General features: G+C 48.3%; 1 protein-coding gene across 5 annotated transcripts in view; it reads left to right on the top strand.

Moving 5' to 3' along the window:
* GPR107 (G protein-coupled receptor 107) overlaps positions 1-22091 on the top strand; it is an 83246-nt gene that overhangs the window by 53867 nt on the left and 7288 nt on the right. For 3 of the 5 annotated variants that reach the window (XM_032257594.1, XM_032257595.1, XM_032257596.1), the window contains 3 exons: positions 13533-13582; positions 16805-16888; positions 18258-18379. In XM_032257594.1, coding sequence (XP_032113485.1) covers positions 13533-13582; positions 16805-16888; positions 18258-18379 — 256 coding nt within the window. Of the gene's footprint in view, positions 1-3021; positions 3115-13532; positions 13583-16804; positions 16889-18257; positions 18384-22091 lie in introns of those variants that run through there. The other 2 variants (XM_032257598.1, XM_032257597.1) reach the window with 2 other exon arrangements.

Below are 22091 nucleotides of genomic sequence, written 5' to 3' on the forward strand. Positions count from 1 at the left end.
GGTCCTCAGGGTCAAAACTATTTTCATAATCATATGGTATTAGTCTCTTGCACTGTTGACGTTTGCCTGATGGCGAAAAGTAGCGGTGGGTAAAATTGCCAGCACCCTCACGTGATTCAAGGCTGTGGCACCAGACTCTCCCAGCAGCCACCACATTCTTTACTGTCACCTCCTCACAGGGGGTGAAAAAGGCTCACATCACTTAAGAATGGCCTTGAAATAATAAAACTGTTCATGCGATGACATCTCAACCCGTGCCGTTTAATGTTCTGTGAGACAACACGGGCGGTGTGCGTAAGCACGCTGTGGGCCTGGAGTGTGATGGCTGCGGCCTTGAGGGACGTACCTGTGCAGTTGCTTGAATTGCAAGCTGAACTAGCTGCTTTTATTTTTTTATTATTTATTTTTTTGAGACAGGGTCTTGTGCTGTGGCCCAGGCTGGAGTCCAGTGGTGTAGTCCTGGCGTACCGCAGCCTCAACCTTCTGGGCTCAAGCGATCCTCTCACCTCAGCCCTCAAAATAGCTGGGACTACAGGCGTGAGCTACCATGCCCGGCTAATTTTTGTATTTTCTGTAGAGGTAGGATTTTGCCATATTGCCCAGGCTTGTCTTGAACTCCTGAGCTCAAGTGATCCACTTGCCTAGGCCTCCCAGAGTACTGGGATTACAGGCGTGAGCCACTGTGCCTGGCCACGCTGCTTTTATCTGAAAGAATGACTGACTGTTAAGGTTACACAGGCTTGGGTTTTTGGTGGGCATTTTCTTGAAAATGAACGAAGTGAACATATTACTTCAAGAAAAATAATTAACGGTATTTGTTGCCAGTGATAAAGGAAAACTTGTATTTATCCTTGTAAGCCTGACAGTTTTCTGACAGTTCCCCAGTTCCTTTTTTTTTTTTTTTTTTTATGAGACAGGGCCTGGCTGTCAGGCTGAAGTGCAGTGGCACGATCTCAGCTCCCTGCAGCCTCGACCTCCTAGGCTCAAGTTAGCCTCCCAGTGCAGCCTCCTGAGTAGGTGTGACTACAGGTCTTTGCCACCACGCCTGGCTAATTCTTGTATTCTTTGTGGAGATGGGGTCTTACTTTGTTGCCCAAGCTGGTCTCAAACTCTGACCTCAAGGGATCTGCCCACCTCGGCCTCCCACAGTGCTGGGATTATAGGCATGAGCCACCATGGCTGGCCAGTTTCCCACTTCTTTTTTTTTTTTTTTTTTTTTTTTGAGACGGAGTTTCGCTCTTGTTACCCAGGATGGAGTGCAATGGCGCGATCTCGGCTCACCGCAACCTCCGTCTCCTGGGTTCAGGCAATTCTCCTGCCTCAGCCTCCTGAGTCGCTGGGATTACAGGCACACGCCACCATGCCCAGCTAATTTTTTGTATTTTTAGTAGAGACAGGGTTTCACCGTGTTGACCAGGATGGTCTCGATCTCTTGACCTCGTGATCCACCCGCCTCGGCCTCCCAAAGTGCTGGGATTACAGGCTTGAGCCACCACGCCCGGCCCCACTTCTTATAAGACTTCTTCGGATGTCAAGTGGATAAGGAAATAATAATTTAAAAAAATAAGACTTCTGATATAAGCAGAGGTGATACCAAAAATGTAATTTTTTTTAAATTCTATAATGTTTCTGTATCTGGGAGCTCTATATATAATGCTCTGAAACAGTGAGCTCCATGCAGCCAGTGCAGGATGCTCCATAATCATGCTCAGGGGCAAAAGCGTTCGGGAAGAGCACGATGGACCAGTGGAGTTTAATGTAAGAGTGTGGAAAGTTCATTGATACAGTTCAGAGTCCCCACCTCCCCTCATATTCAGAAGCTACCACTTGTCGGGTTTTAGTACAGAATCACAGACTATTCACAGTAATCCGAAAAGGCCTACATCTGTCTGTATGGGGCCAGATTTTCTTCATATATTTCAACCAAATGCTCCCTTACAGCAAGTTGAATGCTGATTGAATCAAAGATGAGGACCCAGCTGCATCTTATTAAGCTAGACATTAAAGAGAATTACAAAAATGGAAAATAATTTCACTCTTCTCATTCATTTTTTTTTTTTTTTTTTTTTTTTTTTTTAGAAAAGAGGTTTTTTATTTTGGGGCCGGGTGTAGCAGCTTATGTCTGTAATCTCAGCACTTTGGGAGGTCAAGGCAGACCGATCACCTGAGGTCAGGAGTTCAAGACCAGCCTGGCCAACGTGGTGGAACCCTGTCTCTACTAACAATACAAAAATCAGCTGTGCATGGTGTTGCACACCTGTAATCCCAGTTAGGAGTCTGAGACAGAAGGGTTGCTTGAACATGTGAGATGGAGGTTGCAGTGAGCCAAGATCATGCCACTGCATTCCAGCCTGGGCAACAGAGTAAGACTCCATCTCAAAAAAAAAAAAAAAAAAAAAAAGAAAAATTTTTAAAAAAAATTTTTAACAGAAAATGTTGCTTAGGTTAACATGTAATGAGTTTTTTTTTTATTACTTTTGAATGAATTAAATATTCCTGAAATTTCTTTCTTTTTTTTTTTCAAATGATTAATTAGTCCGGGCATGGTGGCTCATGCCCATAGGCCCAACACTTTGGGAGGCCGAGGCAGGTGAATCATGGGGTCAGGAGTTCAAGACCAGCCTGGCCAACATGGTAAAACCCCATCTCTTACTAAAAAAAAAAAAAAAATTAGCCTGATGCGGATTAGCCAGGCGTGGTGGCAGGTGCCTGTAATCCCAGCTACTTGGGAGGCTGAGACAGAGAATTGCTTGAACCTGGGAGGTGGAGGTTGCAGTGAGCTGGGATCATGCCATTGCACGCCAGCCTGAGCAGCAGAGTGAGAATCCATCTAAAAAAAATAATAATAATTAGTTAATTAATTTTAGAGACGGGTCCTACTGTGTCATACAGGGTGGAGAGCAGTGGTGTGATCATAGTTCATTGTAACCTCAAACTTCTAGGCTCATGTGATCTTCTCATTTCAGTCTTCCAAGTAGCTAGAATTACAGGTGTGCACTAATCTTTTAACTTTTTTTGTAGAGGTGGAGTCTCACCATATTGCCCAGGCTGACCTTGAACCCCTGGCCTCTAACTGTCCTCCTGCCTCAGTCTCTCACAGGGCTGGGATTACAGGTGTGAGCCACTGGACCCATCCTGTTTTACTTTCTGATGCATATTTATAGATGTAATCATATTAACAAAAAAACTTGGGATCTTCAAGAACTTTTAAAAGTGTGAAGAGGTCTTCAGACCAAAAGGTGGGGAACTGTTGTGTTAGAGATGAGGCTTGTTGAGTCTCTCATAGCCATGGGGATGTGAGGACGAGTGAAAGTCTCTCTGGTTCTTTTCCTCCTTTGCCTGTTGAGCTTATTTCAGGCTTAGTTGGCCAGATGCTTGTGGTTATTTAAGATGTCCGTTAGCTCAGGGCAGCTTATGCCAAAGAACTCTGCTGTATTTGGGTGTGCTCATGTAAACAGACCTAACAAGAAACTTAGTAGGGAAGGCAAGAAGAGAAATAATCATTGCATGCATCATGGCTGCAACTTATGTTTATATATTCTTATTTTTCATCCTGGCCTTCCTTGATTGGTGGTTTTTATCCCTTTGGGGAATAATAGACCTATTTGAGAATCTAGTGAGAGGTGTGGACTTCCCCATGTCTATGGAGAGTTTTCCATGAAGTATCATGGAATTTACAGACCCCAGATTTAATGACCTCTTCTTTAGATTAATTTAAATCATCGTATTACTATTCTACGTGATTTGGATAGGAACGCACCAGCCTCTTTATGATGTGAGACTGCCCTGGAAGGACTCATTCCCAGGAGAGATCCTCTCCCTTTTTTCCTCTCATTTTTTTTCTTGCTTTCTCTTTTCTGCCATTTCCACTGGAAAGGACCTCAAAGAGCAGTTCTGCTCTGGTGTTTTTTCTTTTCTTTAAAAAAAAAAATAGGCCAGGCCCAGTGGGTCTCACCTGTAATGCCAGCACTTTGGGAGACTGAGGCGGGCAGATCACAAGGTCAGGAGTTCAACACCAGCCTGGCCAAGATGGTGAAACTGTCTCTACTAAATATACAAAAATTAGCCGGGCATGGTGGCGCATGCCTATAATCCCAGCTACTAGGGGGGCTCAGGCGATCTGCCCGCTTCGGCCTCTCAAAGTGCTGGGATTACAGGCATGAGCCGCTACGCCTGGCCAATATGTGTTTTTTATTAAGCTGGTTTAATACAGTGATTTAAAATTTTTTTCATCACCAAAACCCTCTTGTTGCTACTTTTCCTTAGCAGATTGCACTATATTCTTGTAATGCCATCAACTGAATCACAGCTTTTGATCAACATTATGAAATAATTCATTAACCAGGGATACCACTCTTGAGTTCATATAAGCTACCCCCAAAAGCAGAGGCCTATCATATCATCTGGCTGAGGAGCAGCCTTGTCTTGGACACATTGCCAGGTTTTTTTAGGCCTTTAAAGTGTTGGGAATCTAGTACTTTTTGGGGCCCACAGCCACCAAGAGAGCCTGGTTAGTGGTCCATGGTGGCATACCCTCCCTCGATCTGTCTGGTCGTGGTTCTTCTCCCTACAGGTGTTAACATGCATGTGGTTTCCATGTGTCTTGGGACATCATTGAGAACCAACTCTTCTCAATTGATGACTGCAGTATTTAGGGAAGGTCAGATTCTCTTGCTGAGAAGGTTTTGCCTGCTATTAACCAGCCTTTGTCACCAAGCTTTGGGAAGTCTGACCTTCATCTTCACCTAGCTCACTGCTGACGGACTGTGTGCAGTGGATGGGAGGGGTGGGGGGTGCTGTGCACCTCAGCCCAGCTGCAGTGTCGCATCCCAAGTCTCCCTGGCGGAGCTCACAGCATTGCAGCTGCAGCCTGCGGCTGGCAGAGAAACAGGAGAGACTGCTGAGAGCCAGGTCTGAGACCGGCGTGGCCCTTTGCACACCACCCTCTCGCAATGCCTTTAGTGCATTGTGGTTCTAGAATTGAAGGTAAAGAGGAGCTAGAAACCTAACAGGCTTGACAGCAGAAGTCCTTTTCAGAGCTAGCCTTTCCTGGTATTGTGGGGTCTTGAGTTCTACTTTCAGGAGCTGTTTCTGCTGCTTTTCTTTGATGCTCTTTATCATTTAAGATATAGTTTGTTTAAGATGCACAGTCCTTAACTGTTCAGTTTGATGACTTTTGATATCTCCTGGGTCATTGCTTCAAATGTATATTGGAAATTGGAAATGTATTATTACTTTTTTTTTGAGACAAGAGTTTTACTCTTGTTGCCCAGGCTGGAGTACGATGGTGCAATCTTGGCTCGCTGCACTCTCCGCCTCCCAGGTGCAAGTGATTCTCCTGCCGCAGCCTCCCGAGTAGCTGGGATTACAGGCAAGTGCCACCACTTGCGGCTAATTTTTGTATTTTTAGTAGAGACAGGGTTTCACTGTGTTGGCCAGGCTGGTCTCAAATTCCTGACCTCAGGTGATCTGCCCACCTCGGCCTCCCATAATGTTGAGATTACAGGCGTGAGCCACCATGCCTGGCCAGAAATGTATTTTTAATTCTTCACATGGCTCAACGTTTTGAAGATCAGAGAATTTCATGCTCCGTGTAGTTGTTCCTGACTACTCGAAGCCTTTCCCATACTTGCTCCTGATAATGGTCTTTGAGTGGGATTAGCGGGATCTTTTTTTCATGGAGGCCAGAGGGCAGCTCGTGAACTAAACCCTTCCCAGAAGGGACATTTCAGGCTGGTGTGGTCCCAGGTCAGCACATGGCCTGCATCCTTTGGTGTCTTTTCTGGTGATTGAGAGAAACCAGACTTTCAGGCCCGTGCCTGACCACAAACTGGGGAAGCTCCTCTGTCCCCCATGCTGAGTGAGCTGGAGCCCGGGGCTTAAGCAGATTGTGGAAATGCCAAGACTCAGAGTGAGTCAGAGGTACTCTTAACGCCAGCCAGGCTGTCTGTTGTCTTTATTTCTTTAATTTTTGTGTTTGACTCAAAGTTCCCTCTGAAGCACAGCAGAGAGGAAGCAGACGACAAGGATGAAGAGTAGGTGGGGGTGTTTGAGGCTCTGTGGCTGACCTGACACCCAGGGAAGGATTGTTTTGGAAATTTTTCACCTTTTAAGTGGCTGTTGTGGACCTTTGCTTCCGTGTGTCCCATGAATCATATGGTATAAACTCCTTAGAAAGGATTACTGCCTGCTCTTGGGCATTGCCCAGCATTTTGAGTCATGACTGTATCATCCTGAACCGCCAGTGGACTTGAAGGTTCTGGACCGCCTTTCACTTAGCATGAAGTATAGGTGTTAAGCTGATCCTTGGAGGGAGGTGGACTTGGGTTTGCCAATTGGCCTCGCCACTTACAAGCTGGGGAACTTTGGTAATTTGCTAAACTTCTCCAGGCCTGAGTGCGTCATAGGCCTGCTTCCCTCACAGAGGTCATCATGAGATGAAGCATGAGAGGCGCCCTGCTCGGCCCCTGGCACATGGTGTTCACACAATTTATGGCAACGACCAGTGCCGCTGTTTTTGTCCTTTTCGAAGTTCCAGGATCCTCCTGGGAAGTCAGCTGGGAATGAGGGGATAATCTGTCTCCTTGCTGGCCTTCCTAGTTCCTCTTTCACTCAAAGAGGAAGGAGTACCATCTAGGGCAGGGGCAGCACCTCCTGTGCCCCATGGGGGCGTTGGCTCTTTTGCTGCTAAATCAGGGAGAGCATTGACTTGTGGGGCATTTGCATGGGCTGTGGCATTTCCTGCCTCAGTGGGCACTGGTCCTTTTCTAATCAGTAAGAAGTATTTGCCAGAATTGAGGGGCATGGTCATTTTCCTGAGAGTGAGTTGGAGGGAGAAGAATCCACAAGAGGTCAGTCTTACAGAAGCCCCTAGAGCAGGTGGACATGACGTCCCTCCCCACCCCTATCTCCTTCTTCCCCTCTCCCCTGGAGAGGTTTCAGAGTCTTCATAGCTGGACCCGATTCCATAACATGGGAGGGGGCAGAGGCGGCCTGGGCATCTATACGTAAAGTTCTCCGGGTGATTCTGGTGCTCACCCCCATTAAGAACCATTGCTGTACAGGAATTCTCCACATGAGGAGATCAATGACTGGAAGCAGAGGGGGCAGGCCAAGGGCAGGCCCACCGAGCTGGGATGGGGCAGGGCTGGAAGGCAGGCCTCCTGGATCCTGCCCGGAGCCTCTTTCCTCTCCCCATGCTCATTCTTTTACCGTATTTGCTGCCCCTCGTGGTGAGGTCAGAAATAGCCCACCCAGCCTTGGTGAGCCTTCACTCCCACAGAAGCCCAGCACGCAGCCCGCCATAGCCTGTGAGCAGCAGGCTGTCCGCGTTCCTAAGTCTAGGAAAATCTTTGGAAGAACAGTGGAGGGAGGCACGGGACCCTAGGCTGCGACCTGCTGCCTCGCTGCTCACTGCGTCGTGCTGCTTTCACCCTGTTCAGAGCGGGCTCAGCCCTGCTCGGCGTCCTGACTCATCCTGTGCATATGGTAGCACTGCTTGCAGGAGAGCCCAGGTGCTCTAGCAGTCCCCAGGTCCGAATTTGTTCCAGTTTTACTCACTGGATTCCTGCCAGAGGTGGCGGCCACTGTGACATAGTAGATGCCACGTTTGGTATTGGGCTAATTCTATATCACACTAACACTGTCACAGCAAGTAGCCAGCTGCTCACTGCAAGCCGATTGCTTTCTATGTACTGTCCCATTAATTCCCCTAGCAACCCCAAGGGCAGGTATCGTTACTCCTGCCTTAACAGATGAAGAAACTGAGGCTCGGAGAGGGTTAGCTGACTTATCTGAGGCCACACAGCCAGTGAGCAGCAGAGTTGGAATTTGAACCCAGGATGTTCAATTATGCAGGGCCTGGACTTTAAAGCCCCCTGTGCTCTCCTTTTTTTTTTTTTTTTTTTCTTTCTTTTTTGAGACAGAGTCTCGCTCTGTTGCCCAGACTGGAGTGCAGTGGTGCAATCTCAGTTCACTGCACCCTCCGCCTCCCGGCTTCAGGCGACTCTCCTGCCTCAGCCTCCCGAGTAGCTAGCGCTACTGGCCTGTACCACCACGCCCAGCTAATTTTCTGTATTTTTAGTAGAGATGGGGTTTTACCGTGTTAGCCAGGATGGTCTCGATCTCCTGACCTCATAATCCTCCCGCCTCAGCCTCTCAAAGTGCTGGGATTACAGGCGTGAGCCACCGTGCCCGGCCTGCTCTCCTTTTTCTTACTCCATGAGTAAGCTCAGTCCCTGCCTCTGCTGCTTCAGCTGCGACTGGAGCTCCAGTGTAGGGCTTGGGAGCTTCAACCCTGCCAACTGCTGTCCGATAAAGGAATGTCCTATGTGTGACTGGAAATTATGTCATCACGACTGGTGGGCTTTTTTTTTTAAATCTGGTATTTTTTTTTTCCTTGTTTTACTGAGAAAGGGTCTCACTCTGTCACCCAGGCTGGAGTGCAGTGGCACAATCACAGCTCACTTTGGCCTCAGCCTCCCCTGCCACCTCAGCCTCTTAAGTAGCTGGGACTATAGGCATGTGCCACCATGTCCAGCTGATATATGTTTATTTTTAGTAGAGACAGGGTTGTTGCCCAGGTGTTGCCCAGGCTGGTCTCCCTCTTGGGCTCAAGCGATCCTCTTGCCTCAGCTTCCCAGAGTCCTGGGATTATAGGCATGAGCCAGCCTGGTGAGTTTTGGAAACAACTGTGAGCTGGACAGCACTTGTTCCCAAGGTCCGTGTGTCAGTCTTGGCACCTAGATGGCCTAGCATCTGCGCGTGGTGATGTTTCTTCATTGGCGCCTGTGTGGGGTGTACAGGCTCATTTATGGAACAGCTCATAGCCCGCCTCCCATCCGAGAGTGTCCTTCCTGAGCCTGGAGGATGTGACAGGGTGACGCATGATGCCAGGGAGGTGCCAGGCGTAGCGCCTTCCTCTCCTTTGCTCTCACCCAAGCCTGGTCCTTAAGTGGTTAAGACCTGCAGTGCCTTAACCCCTTTGCTTTCTCTCAGTCCCCTCCCATCCTCATTTCCTTCCCTGTGAAAAGGACAGACCCGTCAGACTTTACCTTAAGATTCTCTCTGCTGTCTTCACCTTCATTGCCTTGTTGCTCTTCCTTCTCTCCTTGCAGCCACTGAGGGGGGTCAGCCTGATGTTCACTGCCGCATCCACACCTTGATTGCTCCATATGGACGGACGTCTCACTGCCTTTTAGAGGGGCCTCCGCAGACTCTAGGTCTTTGACTAATTTGGGCTCTTATTTTTTTTTTCTATCTTTCCTCCACAGAGGAATTATTCTTAAGTGTAGACCTGATCATGGTGTTGCCCTGCCTAAAACCTTTGGGAGGCTAGTTCAAATGTGGTTGTGACTTCTGTCAATTTTTCATAGTTACAGATCGAACTCCTCCTTCTGCTCTTTCCCTCCTTCTCACTGCTGCTGTTGACTAGTTTAAAAAACAAAAACCAGCTGGCAGGGTTGCTCATGCCTGCAATCCTAGCACTTTGAGAAACAGATGGGAGGCCTTCTTGAACTCAGGAATTGAAGACCAGTCTGGGCAACATAGTGAGACCCTCTCTCTGTAAGAAGTTAGCTGGATGCAGTGGTGTGCACCTTTAGTCCCAGCTATTTGAGACGCTGAGTTGGGAAGATCATTTAAGTCCAGCAGGTCGAGGCTTCAGTGAACTGTGATCATGCCACAGCACTCCAGCCTGGGAGACAGAGGGACACCCTATCTCAAAAAAAAAAAAAGAAAAGAAAACAAACCCAACCCTTTAGAGCGGGATTGTCCAATCTTACGGCTTCCCTGGGCCACATTGGGAAAATAATTGTCTTGGGCCACACATAAAACACACTAACAATAGCTGATGAGCTAAAAAGAAAAATAAATAGTTGCAAAAACAAAAAATCTCATGATGTTTTAAGAAAGTTTACGAATTTGTGTTGGACTGCATTCAGAGCTGTCCTGGGCTGCAGGTTGGACAAGCTTGCTTTAGAGGCTCTCTGGGACCCTCAAAACCAACCAGTAGCGCAAGCTCAGTCTTCTGTGTCTTACAGAATGTATGCCTTTACTCAGCCCTGCCCCATTTCCTAGGCGCTCCACAGTCCAACCGCTTTGAGCTGCTTTTCCTTCTTTATATGTACAGCTCTCTCGCCTCTGAGCCTCCACATCTTCTGTTCCCCAGCACTCTCCCTGCTTGCCTTCTCCACCCTGGCTCACTGCCGATCTGTGTTTAGGCTCTTTGGGAAGCCCTCTCTTTCACCCCGTTCCCCTGGTCTGGCCTGGAAGCCCGTCCTTACCCCTGCCAGGGCACCTTGAAACCTAGGAATGAAAACATGACACTTCTCTGTCTGGCTGATTTTCTCAGTTGAAGCAAGGCAGGAGTTTTGTTTGTCAGGACTTAGGCAAGCAAAATTCAGAGGAGACTTTTAAAGCATTTTTTATCATTTAAGCAGTCTAACTGTTGGTGCTGTTAAGAATTGAGTGTTCTTGTTGAAGAACTGTTTACTGGTTTGGGAGGGACAGGGTTCCGGTCATGCCGCTGGGCAGAGTACAGTGTGAGCTGGTCATTTCATTGTCCCCTGCCAGTGGGAACAGCAGGTGTGCATCCAGAAAGGAACACAAAAGGTTCATCCCAGAGGGTGAAGGTTAAAATCCCTGGGAGTACGTCATGATCGATATCTGATGCTTCTCAGTTCTCATGTCGTGTCCTCTGAGAAGGCCTTCCCATCCCCCAGTGAGGAGGAGCATCTGCTCTCAGGCCCATTGGCAGTGGCTGTGTGTGCCTGTCACTCAGTGAGTGCATAATTTGTGTTTCGATGCCCTTCTCTCCTCACAGGATGGCAGCTGCCCGGGGGGTAGAGGGTGCAGCTGTCACGTATACTGCTATATTGCAGGGCCTGGCTCAGAGTCGGGGCTTGGTAAGCTTGTGTTGACTGAATACAAAAGAGATGAGGCCAGACACCGTGTCTCACACCTGTAATCCCAGCACTTTGGGAGGCTGAGGCAGGTGGATCACTTGAGCCCAGGAGTTAGCAACATAGTGAAACCGCATCTCTACTAAAAATACAAAAATTAGTGGGGCGTGGTGGCAAACACCTATGGTCCCAGCTACTCGGAAGGCTCAAGTGAAAGGATCTTTTGAGCCTGGGAGGTCAAGGCTGCAGTGAGCTGTGATTGTGCCACTTGCGCTACAGCCTGGGTGACAGAGTGAGACCTCTCTCAAAAAAACAAAACAAACAAATAAACAAAAAACAAAGAAAAGATGAGAACCAGAGAGATTTGATTTTTAATTTACCTTTTCTGTTGTTTTTTGAAACTGGGTTCCTTCTGTCACCCAGCCTGGAGTGCAGTGGCATAATTTCAGCGTACTGCAACCTCAATCTCCAGTGCTCAGGCACCTCTGTTTCCCAAGTAGCTGGGGCCACAAGTGCATGCCACCACACCCAGCTAATTTTTTTTTTTTGAGACAGAGTCTCACTCTGTCACTCAGGCTGGAGAGTGCAGTGGTACGATCTCAGCTCGCTGCAACCACTGCCTCCCAGGTCCAAGCACTTCTCCTGCCTCAGCCTTCAAGTAGCTGGGATTACAGGCACCCACCGTCATGCCTAGCTAATTTTTGTATTTTTAATAGAGATGGGGTTTCACCAAGTTGGTCAGGCTGGTCTCAAACTCCTGACCTTAGGTGATCTGCCCACCTTGGCCTCCCAAAGTACTGGGATTACAGGTGTGAGCCACTGTGCCTGGCCTATTTTTTAGTATTTTGTAGGGATGGGGGTTCTACTGTGTTGCCCAGGTTGGTCTCAAACTCCTGGACTCAAGCAATCTTCCTGCCTTATACCCCTAAAGTAGCCAGCACACCAGCTCATTTTTAATTCTTTTTTTTTTTTTGAGATGGAGTCTCGCTCTGTAGCCCAGGCTGGAGTGCAATGGTGCAGTCTCGGCTGACTGCAACCTCCACCTCCCGGGTCCTGGTTCAAGCAATTCTTCTACCTCAGCCTCCCAAGCAGCTGGAATTACAGGCATGAGCCACCACGCTCAGCTAATTTTTGTATTTTTTAGTAGAGACAGGGTTTCACTATGTTGGCCAGTCTGGTCTTGCACTCCTGACCTCGTGATCCACCCGCCTCGGCCTCTCAAAGTGCTGGGATTACAGGTCTGAGCCACTGCGCCTGGCCTTAATTATTTTGAAAGACGGGTCTCACCCTGTTGCCCAGGCTACTCTCAGATTCCTGGGCCCAAGGGATCCTTTACCTTGGCTTCCCAAAGTGTTGGATTACAGACAGCTATGAGATTTAATTTTTGTGCCCGGCTGAGATTTAATTTTTTCAAAATAACAAGACTGCTATAGACATTGCTAGAGAAGAAAGCTGCTGTGATTTTGCATCTTCAGGTGTTATGTGTGTGCCTGCATGATCCGCTGCAGCCCCAGGGGCAGGTGTTCTATCTTCTCAACTGTGAGACTTTTTGAGTGTCCCCTCATTAATGCATTTGTTTTCTCAGAGGTTTTGTTAGTTGATACTCATCTTGAAGATAATTTAGGGCCGGGCGTGGTGGCTCACGCCTGTAATTCAAGCACTTTGGAGGCCAAGACGGGTGGATCACCTGAGGTCGGGAGTTCAAGACCAGCCTGACCAACATGGTGAAACCCCGTCTTAAAAAAAAAAAAAGAAGGAAAGAAAAAAGAAGATAATTTAGGATTCAAGGAATTTCTTTTGGAATCCTAAGCCTGAATTCCCCCCCACCCCCCACAACTAATCATGAGCCCAAAGGAGGAGGAAAAGGGAATTTGAACCTTCACCACCCACAGTCCCATTCTTAAACTGAATCAGTAATTGAATGCTATTAAGCAAAATTAATTTCCCTCCTGCAGGAAGGTTTATGATGAATGAAAGGATTGCTGATCTGGCAGGAAGCCAGGCTTCCCTCTGCTCATCAATATTTCAGAGCCACAGGCAGTGTCAGGAAGGTAGCTGTCCTGGCTTGGCTGACCTTGAGCATGCATGAAGATAGGATCTGGCTAGGGAGGTTATACTGAAAGGGCTTATTACAAGTCACTTAATGATAACTTCAGTGAAATTTGCAAAATGCACCTGTGGGTTCATTGAATTTACACCCTCAGCTAGTGGGAGGCTCCCCCAGCTGGTTCTCTGGGACCAACTTGAGACTAGTCCCAGTGGAGGTCACAGCTCTGTGCAGAGCTGAAATGTTTCATGCTGGCTCTCTGGGGGGAAACATTCCTGATTTGTAGCATCTGCCAATTCCTGTGATGTCAGTATACTCCCACCATAGCCAGGTTACAGCTGCTGACCCTGGGAATCGCTGGAGCAAGCCAGCTCCAGCTCACGTCTGGGGCCATGCTGCTCCCACGTTTTTTCCTGGTGATCGGAGGAGAGCCTACTCAGTGGACTTGATTCCAGAGAGTGATGTGCCTCTGAGTGGTGTGCTCATCTGCATTAGAGGTGGCCTCTTGACTGAGAGGGTGCCTGAATGAGGCCTGCTTTTAAAAATGGGAAGTTAACGAGCGCTTCATTTTCTTTCTTCTCTAGCTGCTATTAACTTAGCAAAGCTGAAACTTTTCAGACATTATTACGTCTTGGTAAGTAAAAAAAAAAAAAAAAAAAAAAATCCTCTATCTATAAATAAAATCAATTCAAAGAGTAGAGCAAATGGACTTCCAAAGAATTGGTGAAAGCACAAGATGTGCCAACTGGAGCTGACTGGTGTGGCTTTTCTTTCTTTTCTTTTTTTTTTTTGGGGGGGGAGACAAAATCTCGCTCTGTCACCCAGGCTGGAGTGCAGTGGCATAATTTCAGTTCACCGCAACCTCTGCCTCTCGGGTTCAGGTGATTCTCCCTGCCTCAGCTTCCCAAGTAATTGGGATTACAGGCGTCTACCATTACACTCGACTAATTTTTGTATTTTCAGTAGAGACAGGGTTTCACCATGTTGGCCAGGCTGGTCTCAAACTCCTGACCTCAAGTGATCCTCCTGCCTCTGTCTCCCAAAGTGCTGGGATTACAGGCATAAGTCACTGTGCCTGGCCAGTATGGCTTGCTTTTCTTCTTCTTTTTTTTTTTTTTTAAAGACTGAGTCTCTCTATGTTGTCTTAGGATGGACTCCAACTCCTGGGTTCAAAAGATTCTACCGCCTTGGCCACCTGAATAGCTTGGACTGCTTATGCACACCACCATGCCTGGCTTTCATTTTATAAAATCTACTTATGTCTTTTAAAATGGGAAATTAAATACCTGAGTTACATCTTTTTTTTTTTTTTTTTTTTTGAGACCGTCTCCCTCTATTTCCCAGGCTTGAGTGCAGTGGTGCAGCCTTGGCTCACTGTAACCCCAGGTTCAAGCCATTCTCCTGTCTCAGCCTCCTGAGTAGCTGCGATTACAGGCACACGCCACCATGCCCAGCTGATTTTTTTTTTTTTTTTGGTATTTTTAGCAGAGACGGGGTTTCACCATATTGGTCATGCTGGTCTTGAACTCCTGACCTCGGGTGATCCACCCACCCTGACCTCCCAAAGTGCTGAGGCGACAGCCGTGCCCAGCTGGTGAGTTGCATCTTTTTAACTTTAGTTTTAAATTTGGCTTTAAGTAGTCAGAAAAGTAACACATGCTTGATGTGAAAAGAAAAACAAAAACTGCAGAGGTTTTCGAAACAGCACAAGCCCTGTACGAGCCGGGTCTTCCCCTCTCCACGGTGATTACTTTTAACAGCTTGGTAGTTATTTCTGGGTTTTTTTCACTAGGCATTTGCCATGAATACCTGCTCCTTTGACTTGCTTTACTTTTTTTTTTTTAGACAGAGCCTCACTCCTGTTGCCTAGGCTAGAGTGGCGTGATCTTGGCTCACTGCAGCCTTGACTTCCCAGGCTCAGGTGATTCTCCCACCTCAGCCTTCCAAGTACCAAGTAGCTGAGACTATAGGTGTACACACACCACCATACCTGGCCAATTTTTTTTTTTTTTTTTTGAGTTGGAGTCTCATTCTGTTGCCCATGCTGGAGTGCAGTGGTGCCATCTTGGCTGACTGCAATCTCTACCTCCTGGGTTCGAGTGATTCTCCTGCCTCAGCCTCCCCAGTAGCTGGGATTACAGGCACTCACTACCACACCCAGCTAATTTTTGTATTTTTAGTAGAGCTGGGGTTTCACCATGTTGGCCAGGCTGGTCTCAAACTCCTGACCTCAGGTGATTCACCTGCTTTGGCCTCCCAAAGTGCTGGGATTACAGGTGTGAGCCAGCAAGCCTGGCCCTGGCTAACTTTTTGTATTTTTTTTTTTTTTTTTTTTTTTTTTGAGACGGAGTTTCACTCATGTTACCCAGGCTGGAATGCAATGACGCGATCTCGGCTCACCGCAACCTCCGCCTCCTGGGTTCAGGCAATTCTCCTGCCTCAGCCTCCTGAGTAGCTGGGATTACAGGCACGCACCACCATGCCCAGCTAATTTTTTGTATTTTTAGTAGAGACGGGGTTTCACCATGTTGACCAGGATGGTCTTGATCTCTTGACCTCGTGATCCACCCGCCTCGGCCTCCCAAAGTGCTGGGATTACAGGCTTGAGCCACCGCGCCCGGCAACTTTTTGTATTTTTAGTAGAGATGAGGTTTTGCCATGTTGCCCAGGCTGGTTTCAAACCGCTGAGCTCAAGATATCCACCTGTCTTGGCCTCCCAAAGTGCTGGGATTATAAGCAGGAACCACTGCACCTGGCCACTATTTTTATCCATTTAGAAAAATGGGATCACAGTATCATGTTTTTCTGCAGCCGTTTTTGTTTTAGTCATTTGAGAAAACCAGTTACATGTTGTGGTAGTAAATTTCCCTTAAGAACAGAAAAATTAAGACGGCTGTTTTAAAACCCAGAAACAGGACTCTGATGGACATGAAAAGTTGTATCAGCTGGCACCAAGAGACGGAGCTTGCTAGAAATTGTTAGGATCATAGTTTCTTGGAATGTAGAAGGGACAGGCCTCCCAGAGTTAGTTTGCTTCCTGCCTCTTAAAAGAACATTTCCAGGTCTCCCCTCTGTGAGTTAGCCATTGTCACTTCGGACAGTTCCTTTGCTCAAGCAAACAGCAGACTTCAGTGGTAGAGAGCGATGCAAGAGCAGACACTCCTCTTGGGGTTGCTTTTTTTTCTTTTCTTTTTTCTTTCCTGTGGATTTTATGTCATCCACCAGACAGACAGAGGTCATCAAAGAACCCCTCTGGTTGCATGCGGTGAGAATGAGTGGTCCTTGATGGCCAGGCCAGCTGAGCTCAGCCCCCATGCGCAGGCCATGCTCTACTGGCCAGCACATTGAGTGCTTATCACCTTCGTTGCTAGAGAACTTGGTAGTATTTGTATTTCTATGAGTGTGGACCACAGATGCTTACAGCATCTGCCAGTGAAGAGGACAGAAGTCAGTAATTTCCCTTTGTGGCTATATATCGCTATCACCACCGTAAATATTCCTCAAAGCCTGAGAATAAGAAATACAGTCTTTGGAGATTGAAATCAAGGGCGTACGTCTGTGCAGAGGGTGAGGAAGGGTTAACAACAACCCAACTGAAGTGTCTTGTGCTCCCCGTGGGTGTGGCTGTTACCAATAACTTGGTCAGGTAGAGAAAGTGAGAAATTCTTTCAAGTGTAACTAGCAGGGTAGCCATGTCTCTCCACTGCATGTATTAATTCACACTGTACGTGTCACATGCTTTTCTTTGAATGAATCTGTTTTCTGTTTCCTAGTTCATTTGTGAAAGAAAATTGTTAAAAGTGGTGTCCTGACTTTTATGTTGATTTGATTTCCTGTTTCTTTCCTCTTCACACAGATTGTGTGTTACATATACTTCACCAGGATCATTGCCTTTCTCCTCAAGCTTGCTGTTCCATTCCAGTGGAAGTGGCTCTACCAGGTATGCTGCTCACAGGCATAATGCCAGAGGATTTATGCCTGAGGATAAAGTCTTGAAGTGTAACTTAACGGTTGTTACTAATTTGTCTGGGAATGACTACTAAGACCTTCCATCTCTTCTTTTTTTAAACTTTTTTTTTTTTTTTGAGACGGAGTTTCACTCTTGTTACCCAGGCTGGGGTGCAATGGCGCGATCTCGGTTCACCGCAACCTCCGTGTCCTGGGTTCAGGCAATTCTCCTGCCTCAGCCTCCTGAGTAGCTGGGATTACAGGCATGCGCCACCATGCCCAGCTGATTTTTTGTAGTTTTAGTAGAGATGGGGTTTCACCATGTTGACCAGGATGGTCTCGATCTCTTGACCTCGTGATCCACCCGCCTCGGCCTCCCAAAGTACTGGGATTACAGGCGTGAGCCACCGCGCCTGGCCCTAAACTTTTTTTTATATTTATTTTTTAGTTTTTGAGACAGGGCCTCACTCCGTTACCCAGACTGGAGTGCAGTGGCACGATCTTGGCTCACTGCAACCTCCACCTCCTGGGTTCAAGCGATTCTCCTGCCTTGGACTCCCGAGTAGCTGGGAGTATAGACGTGTGCCACCACGCCCGTCTAGTTTTTGTATTTTTAGTAGAGACGGGGTTTTGCCATGTTGGCCAGGCTGGTCTCAAACTCCTGACCACAGGTGATCCACCCACTTTGGCCTCCCAGAGTGCTGGGATTACAGATGTGAGCCACCTCGCCCGGCCTCCTTCCATCTCTTCTATCTCGTCTATAATTGAGATGATCTGTTTGTCCAGAAATCCTGCTGGATTCCATGCGGAATCTGAAAATAATTGCATTTTTTTAGTTTTCAGTCTTAGAAGTCTGAAGAGAAAAGCTTTAGGCAGAGAAAGATTTACCCTGAATAATTAGAACTTAGATGCGATGGGGTCTTTTCCTTTAGTTACAGGGCTTAGAGTAATTAGAGTTCAGGCTTCCCTTCTTCTTTGCCCATTTTATTATTTCAGTAATAAAGCATCTTTGCAATAAACTAGAACCAGCTTAGCTACTAGAGTAAGCCACCAAGTGACTTTCTTGCGCGCTACAGAGACTGTAGGAGGATGTGGGTATGTGATGTGCTCTTAAAAGCCACCAGTGAAGACCCGTTAGAGCAAAGCAGAGCACGGACTCTGAAATGTCATCCCTGGGCAGAATGCTCCTAGTTGAGGCTTCAGCAGGTCTAAGGAAAATGCCCTGTAGCAGGAACTGGTATTTGAGTGAAGAACCAGTGAGTGGTGGGTTGTGGGGAAGTATGTCAGTTTGTTTAGTTCCATTGCTTTCTGAAGAACAGTGTTGCTAATCTCTTTGTTTTGGGTGGTTTTTAAACTTGCAGCTCCTGGATGAAACGGCCACACTGGTCTTCTTTGTTCTAACGGGGTATAAATTCCGTCCAGCTTCAGATAACCCCTACCTACAACTTTCTCAGGAAGAAGATGACTTGGAAATGGAGTCTGTGTAAGAAATCTTTCTTCACTCTTCCTTAGCCCTGACCCCTCTGCCTAACTAAAAGCAGCGCAGTGTGAATCAGGCCAGCTGCCCTCAGCATTTCGTGGCTCCAGGGGTGGTTCCTCTGTTTTTAAGGGAAGGAAATGGACGCTGGAGCCCCAGGCTGTCTGTCTTAGTTTGAAGTACAGTATCTGCCAGGCCTTGCTGGGTCTTGTCAGGGATGATGGAACTCGCCATCTACTGAGCATCACTGGAGCCTGCTTCCAAGAACTCGGTGGCACGGACTTAGGGATATTCATGGCCCGTTCACAAGGGAGAGGAAGGAGCCCACTTTCTGTCAGGCTGCCGTCAGGCGCTTATGTCTGAAAATGGAACCTTCTGAGTCATCTCTGAGCCTGCTAATGATCCTCAAACATCCTCTATCATCAGATAACTACGTGGCTTTTCACAGCACAGTGACTTTGACCTATATTCGAGCACTAATCCGAGTCACGGAGTGAGTGATTCTAGGGTCCTATTTTCTGGGAAAGGGCAATCATTGTCTAGAAAAATGAATAGTGATTAAGCATATTTGCTTGTTAACGCTGAAATGTGAGAAGCCAGGTCAATTGCTGTGTTTGATGATTAGCCTAAGGCGGAGTGTTCTCTTCTTCTTTCATTGGTATTGTGTTCTGCCCCCAGCCCTGGCAGCCTTTGAATTCTTCTCAATTCGGAGGCTGAGACTGGCCCATGCTCTGGTTGGCTGTCAGCAGGTCAGGCAGCATGGGACAGCTCTCTGTGCTCAGCTCCATGGCAACAGTACATGGAAGGCAGGTCCTGCCAAGGGCCCCAAACAGCCTCTCCCCATGCAGAGAAGACAGTGGAGAGGAGTGCAGGAGGACCATCAGCTGCCTTTCCCACAAGTAGCAGGATCTCAGCAAGTGTCTCTTGGTTGAAGAGGCACACATGTGTCTGTCTGGTAACCAGCAGCATCAGGAAATAACCTAAAACATGTTGTGTGTGTGATTCCCCTGCTGGGAGCCTTTCGCTTGGTGCCTCTGCGTTCTGCGGGCTTCCTCGGATAGGCAGCTAGAAGCCGAGTGGCTGGGTCACAGCATCTTCTCCTTTACACCATTGCACTCCACAGTGGTCACGGGGGTGCCCGCTGCCCACACCCTTTCCCTCAGCCATCACCTCTTGGAGCCTGGATACTTATGAAGATCTTTTTGTTTCATGGCAAAATTTTTTTAAAATTTTGTTTTGGTGCTTGTTTTCTCTCTGACAAACAGGAGAGAGACCTGCTGACAGCCAAGCAGAGCCTAGCATGGGCCAGTGTGGACCACGCGGCTGCCCCCAGTGCAGCCATTACCCCACCAGTCCTGCCACAGCTTCTCTGTCTGGGCCTGGGAATGAGGGCACAGTCCAAAGTAACACTGACCTTCTGTCTCTTTCCCCGTCCGTTTCTTTGACCATCTCTCTTTAGGCCTACCAATTTTGGCAACAGAAGTTATCGGTAAATAATCGGCAAGTTAAAAGTATTGGATGTGATTTCTATTTTCAGGCTTAGTAGCTGCCTCCTAGGCTCTGTGTATCCTCAATGATCTGAATAACTTGTCATCTTGAGGAGTGAGAATGGAAAGAAGTGTTTGGTGTGTGGGTTCCTGGCCAGGAGGTTTTCTCCCCGGGGGTTCCATTCCAGAATGCTGTCCGCATGGTTGTTGTTCACCCTTCACAGCTTCCTGCATTCTCTCAGCTGGGCGGGGAACAAACGTGGAAACGGGGATTGGAGACTAATAGAGTTGTCTCTTCACCAGGTCACCCCACATTTCCTGAAAACACTTTTTAGTTAGAGAAACGGATGTATCCATGGGCCACTTAGGCCCGAGCCACATGTGATTGCAGTCTTGTGTGGCAGAAGAAACCTGTGTCCCATTTGGCACTTTTGGTTGCAAGCACAGAGACTTGGGGCTTTGTGAGGAAAGGGTGTTACAGTTTCGATGTCAAGGAAGGAATGCTTATCTGCAACGTAGGTTGCTGATCGGATGTTGGCCCTTCAGCTGTTTGCCTCTTAAGTGCTTGCACCAAAACTAGGACACCCAGTGAGGTGCCTGTGAAGTTGCTGAAGCCCCACCGCCACGTGTCTCTGCCAGGGAGGCTTTCAGGTGTTCATCTGACCCAGGTTTCTCTTCTCCCTGCAGCAGAGCTTGAGCTCCCGGGAGCATTGCTGGCACCCATCTGCAGAGGACTAGCCAGGCTTCCCCACAGCATGGGGCCCCAGGTGTTCCTTCAGCTTCCCGGAGGCTTGTTGGGCAAACAGGCTGCAGTGCCCACCCCACCCTGGGCATCTGCCATCAGCTTTCTTCCTCTCCTTGAGTTCATTCCTGCTGCTCCCAGTCCTGGCCACATGCTGAAGCTCCATGTCACCTGCCCTGCCTGTGACACCCTCCTGTGCTCCCGCATGCCCTTAACTTCTGTTCTCTCTCTTCTCCCAGGACTCACCCTCACCCAGCCTAGGGCTGCCTCTGCCCCTCGCTGCCCCTGGCCCCTCCTGAATGCCAGGTGCCTCTGTCCTGCTCCCTGTCACCTCAGACTTGAAGCGGCACTCCTGTTTTACACCAAGCTGGCCCCGCCCCAGCATTCCCACAGGCCTTGGCGGCACTGACATCTGCCCAGTCTTCCGCAGCCATGGCTGAAACACCTCCCTCTTGCTCAGCCCGTGTGGAGCACTGACCACGTCTGAAGGCCCCACTTTGTGCTTCTCACCCCTGCCCCACCCCACCTCTTTGTCTCATGCCTGGGGTTTGTAGTGGCTGACCTCTTCACCCCCGATCCTCTTCCCTTCCCCTCCATCCTTTTATTGCCTGGAGACAGGGTCTCACTCTGTCGCCCAGGCTGGAGTGCAGTGGCACTATCACAGCTCACTGCAGCCTTGACCTCCCCGGGCTCAGGCAGCCCTTCCACCTCAGCCTCCTCAGTAGCTGGGACCACAGATGCACGCCACCATGCCCAGCTAATGTTTTTGTATTTTTTTGGAGAGACAGGGTTTTGCTGTGTTTCCCAGGCTGCTCCCAAATTCTGGGCTTAAGTGATCCTCCTGTCTCAGCCACCCAAAGTGCTGGGAATGCTGGTGTGAGCTGCCTTGGGAATACAGGTGCGCTGGCCCTTCCTGTCTGTTCCTCTGAGCTCTAGAATCACCTGTAAAGTGTTTTTGCAATGCCGGCTTCCTGGCTGCGCTCCCGGAGACTCTGATTCTCACTTCAGAATCTGTGCTTTTCTCACTCCCCAAGGCAGTCTGAGCAGGAGGCAGGGGTGAGAACCCCTGGAGTAAGAATCAGGGTCATCCTTGGGTGACGAGGCAGACCGGGCCCTTGACAGCCCTGCCGCCCTGTGTCCACCCATGCCTCTCTTCCTGCCACTCTCCTTTCCAGACTGGCTGGAGGTATTAAATATATATACTGTAGGCTGGGTGTGGTGGTTCATGCCTGTAATCCCCGCACTTTGGGAGGCTGAGACGGGCGGATCACCTGAGGTCAGGAGTTTGAGACCAGCCTGGCCAACATGGTGAAATCTCTTCTCTACCAACAATACAAAAATTAGCTGGGCATGATGGTACGTGCCTATAATCCCAGCTACTCAGAGGCTGAGGCAGGAGAATCACTTGAACCCCAGAGGCACAGGTCGCAGTGAGCCAAGATCGTGCCATTGTACTCCAGCCTGGGTGACAGCGAGATTTCATCTCAAA

The sequence above is a fragment of the Sapajus apella genome, unplaced genomic scaffold, assembly GCF_009761245.1.
Source record: "Sapajus apella isolate SASKATOON/1434 unplaced genomic scaffold, GSC_monkey_1.0 scaffold97, whole genome shotgun sequence".
Classification (NCBI taxonomy): Eukaryota; Metazoa; Chordata; class Mammalia; order Primates; family Cebidae; genus Sapajus; species Sapajus apella.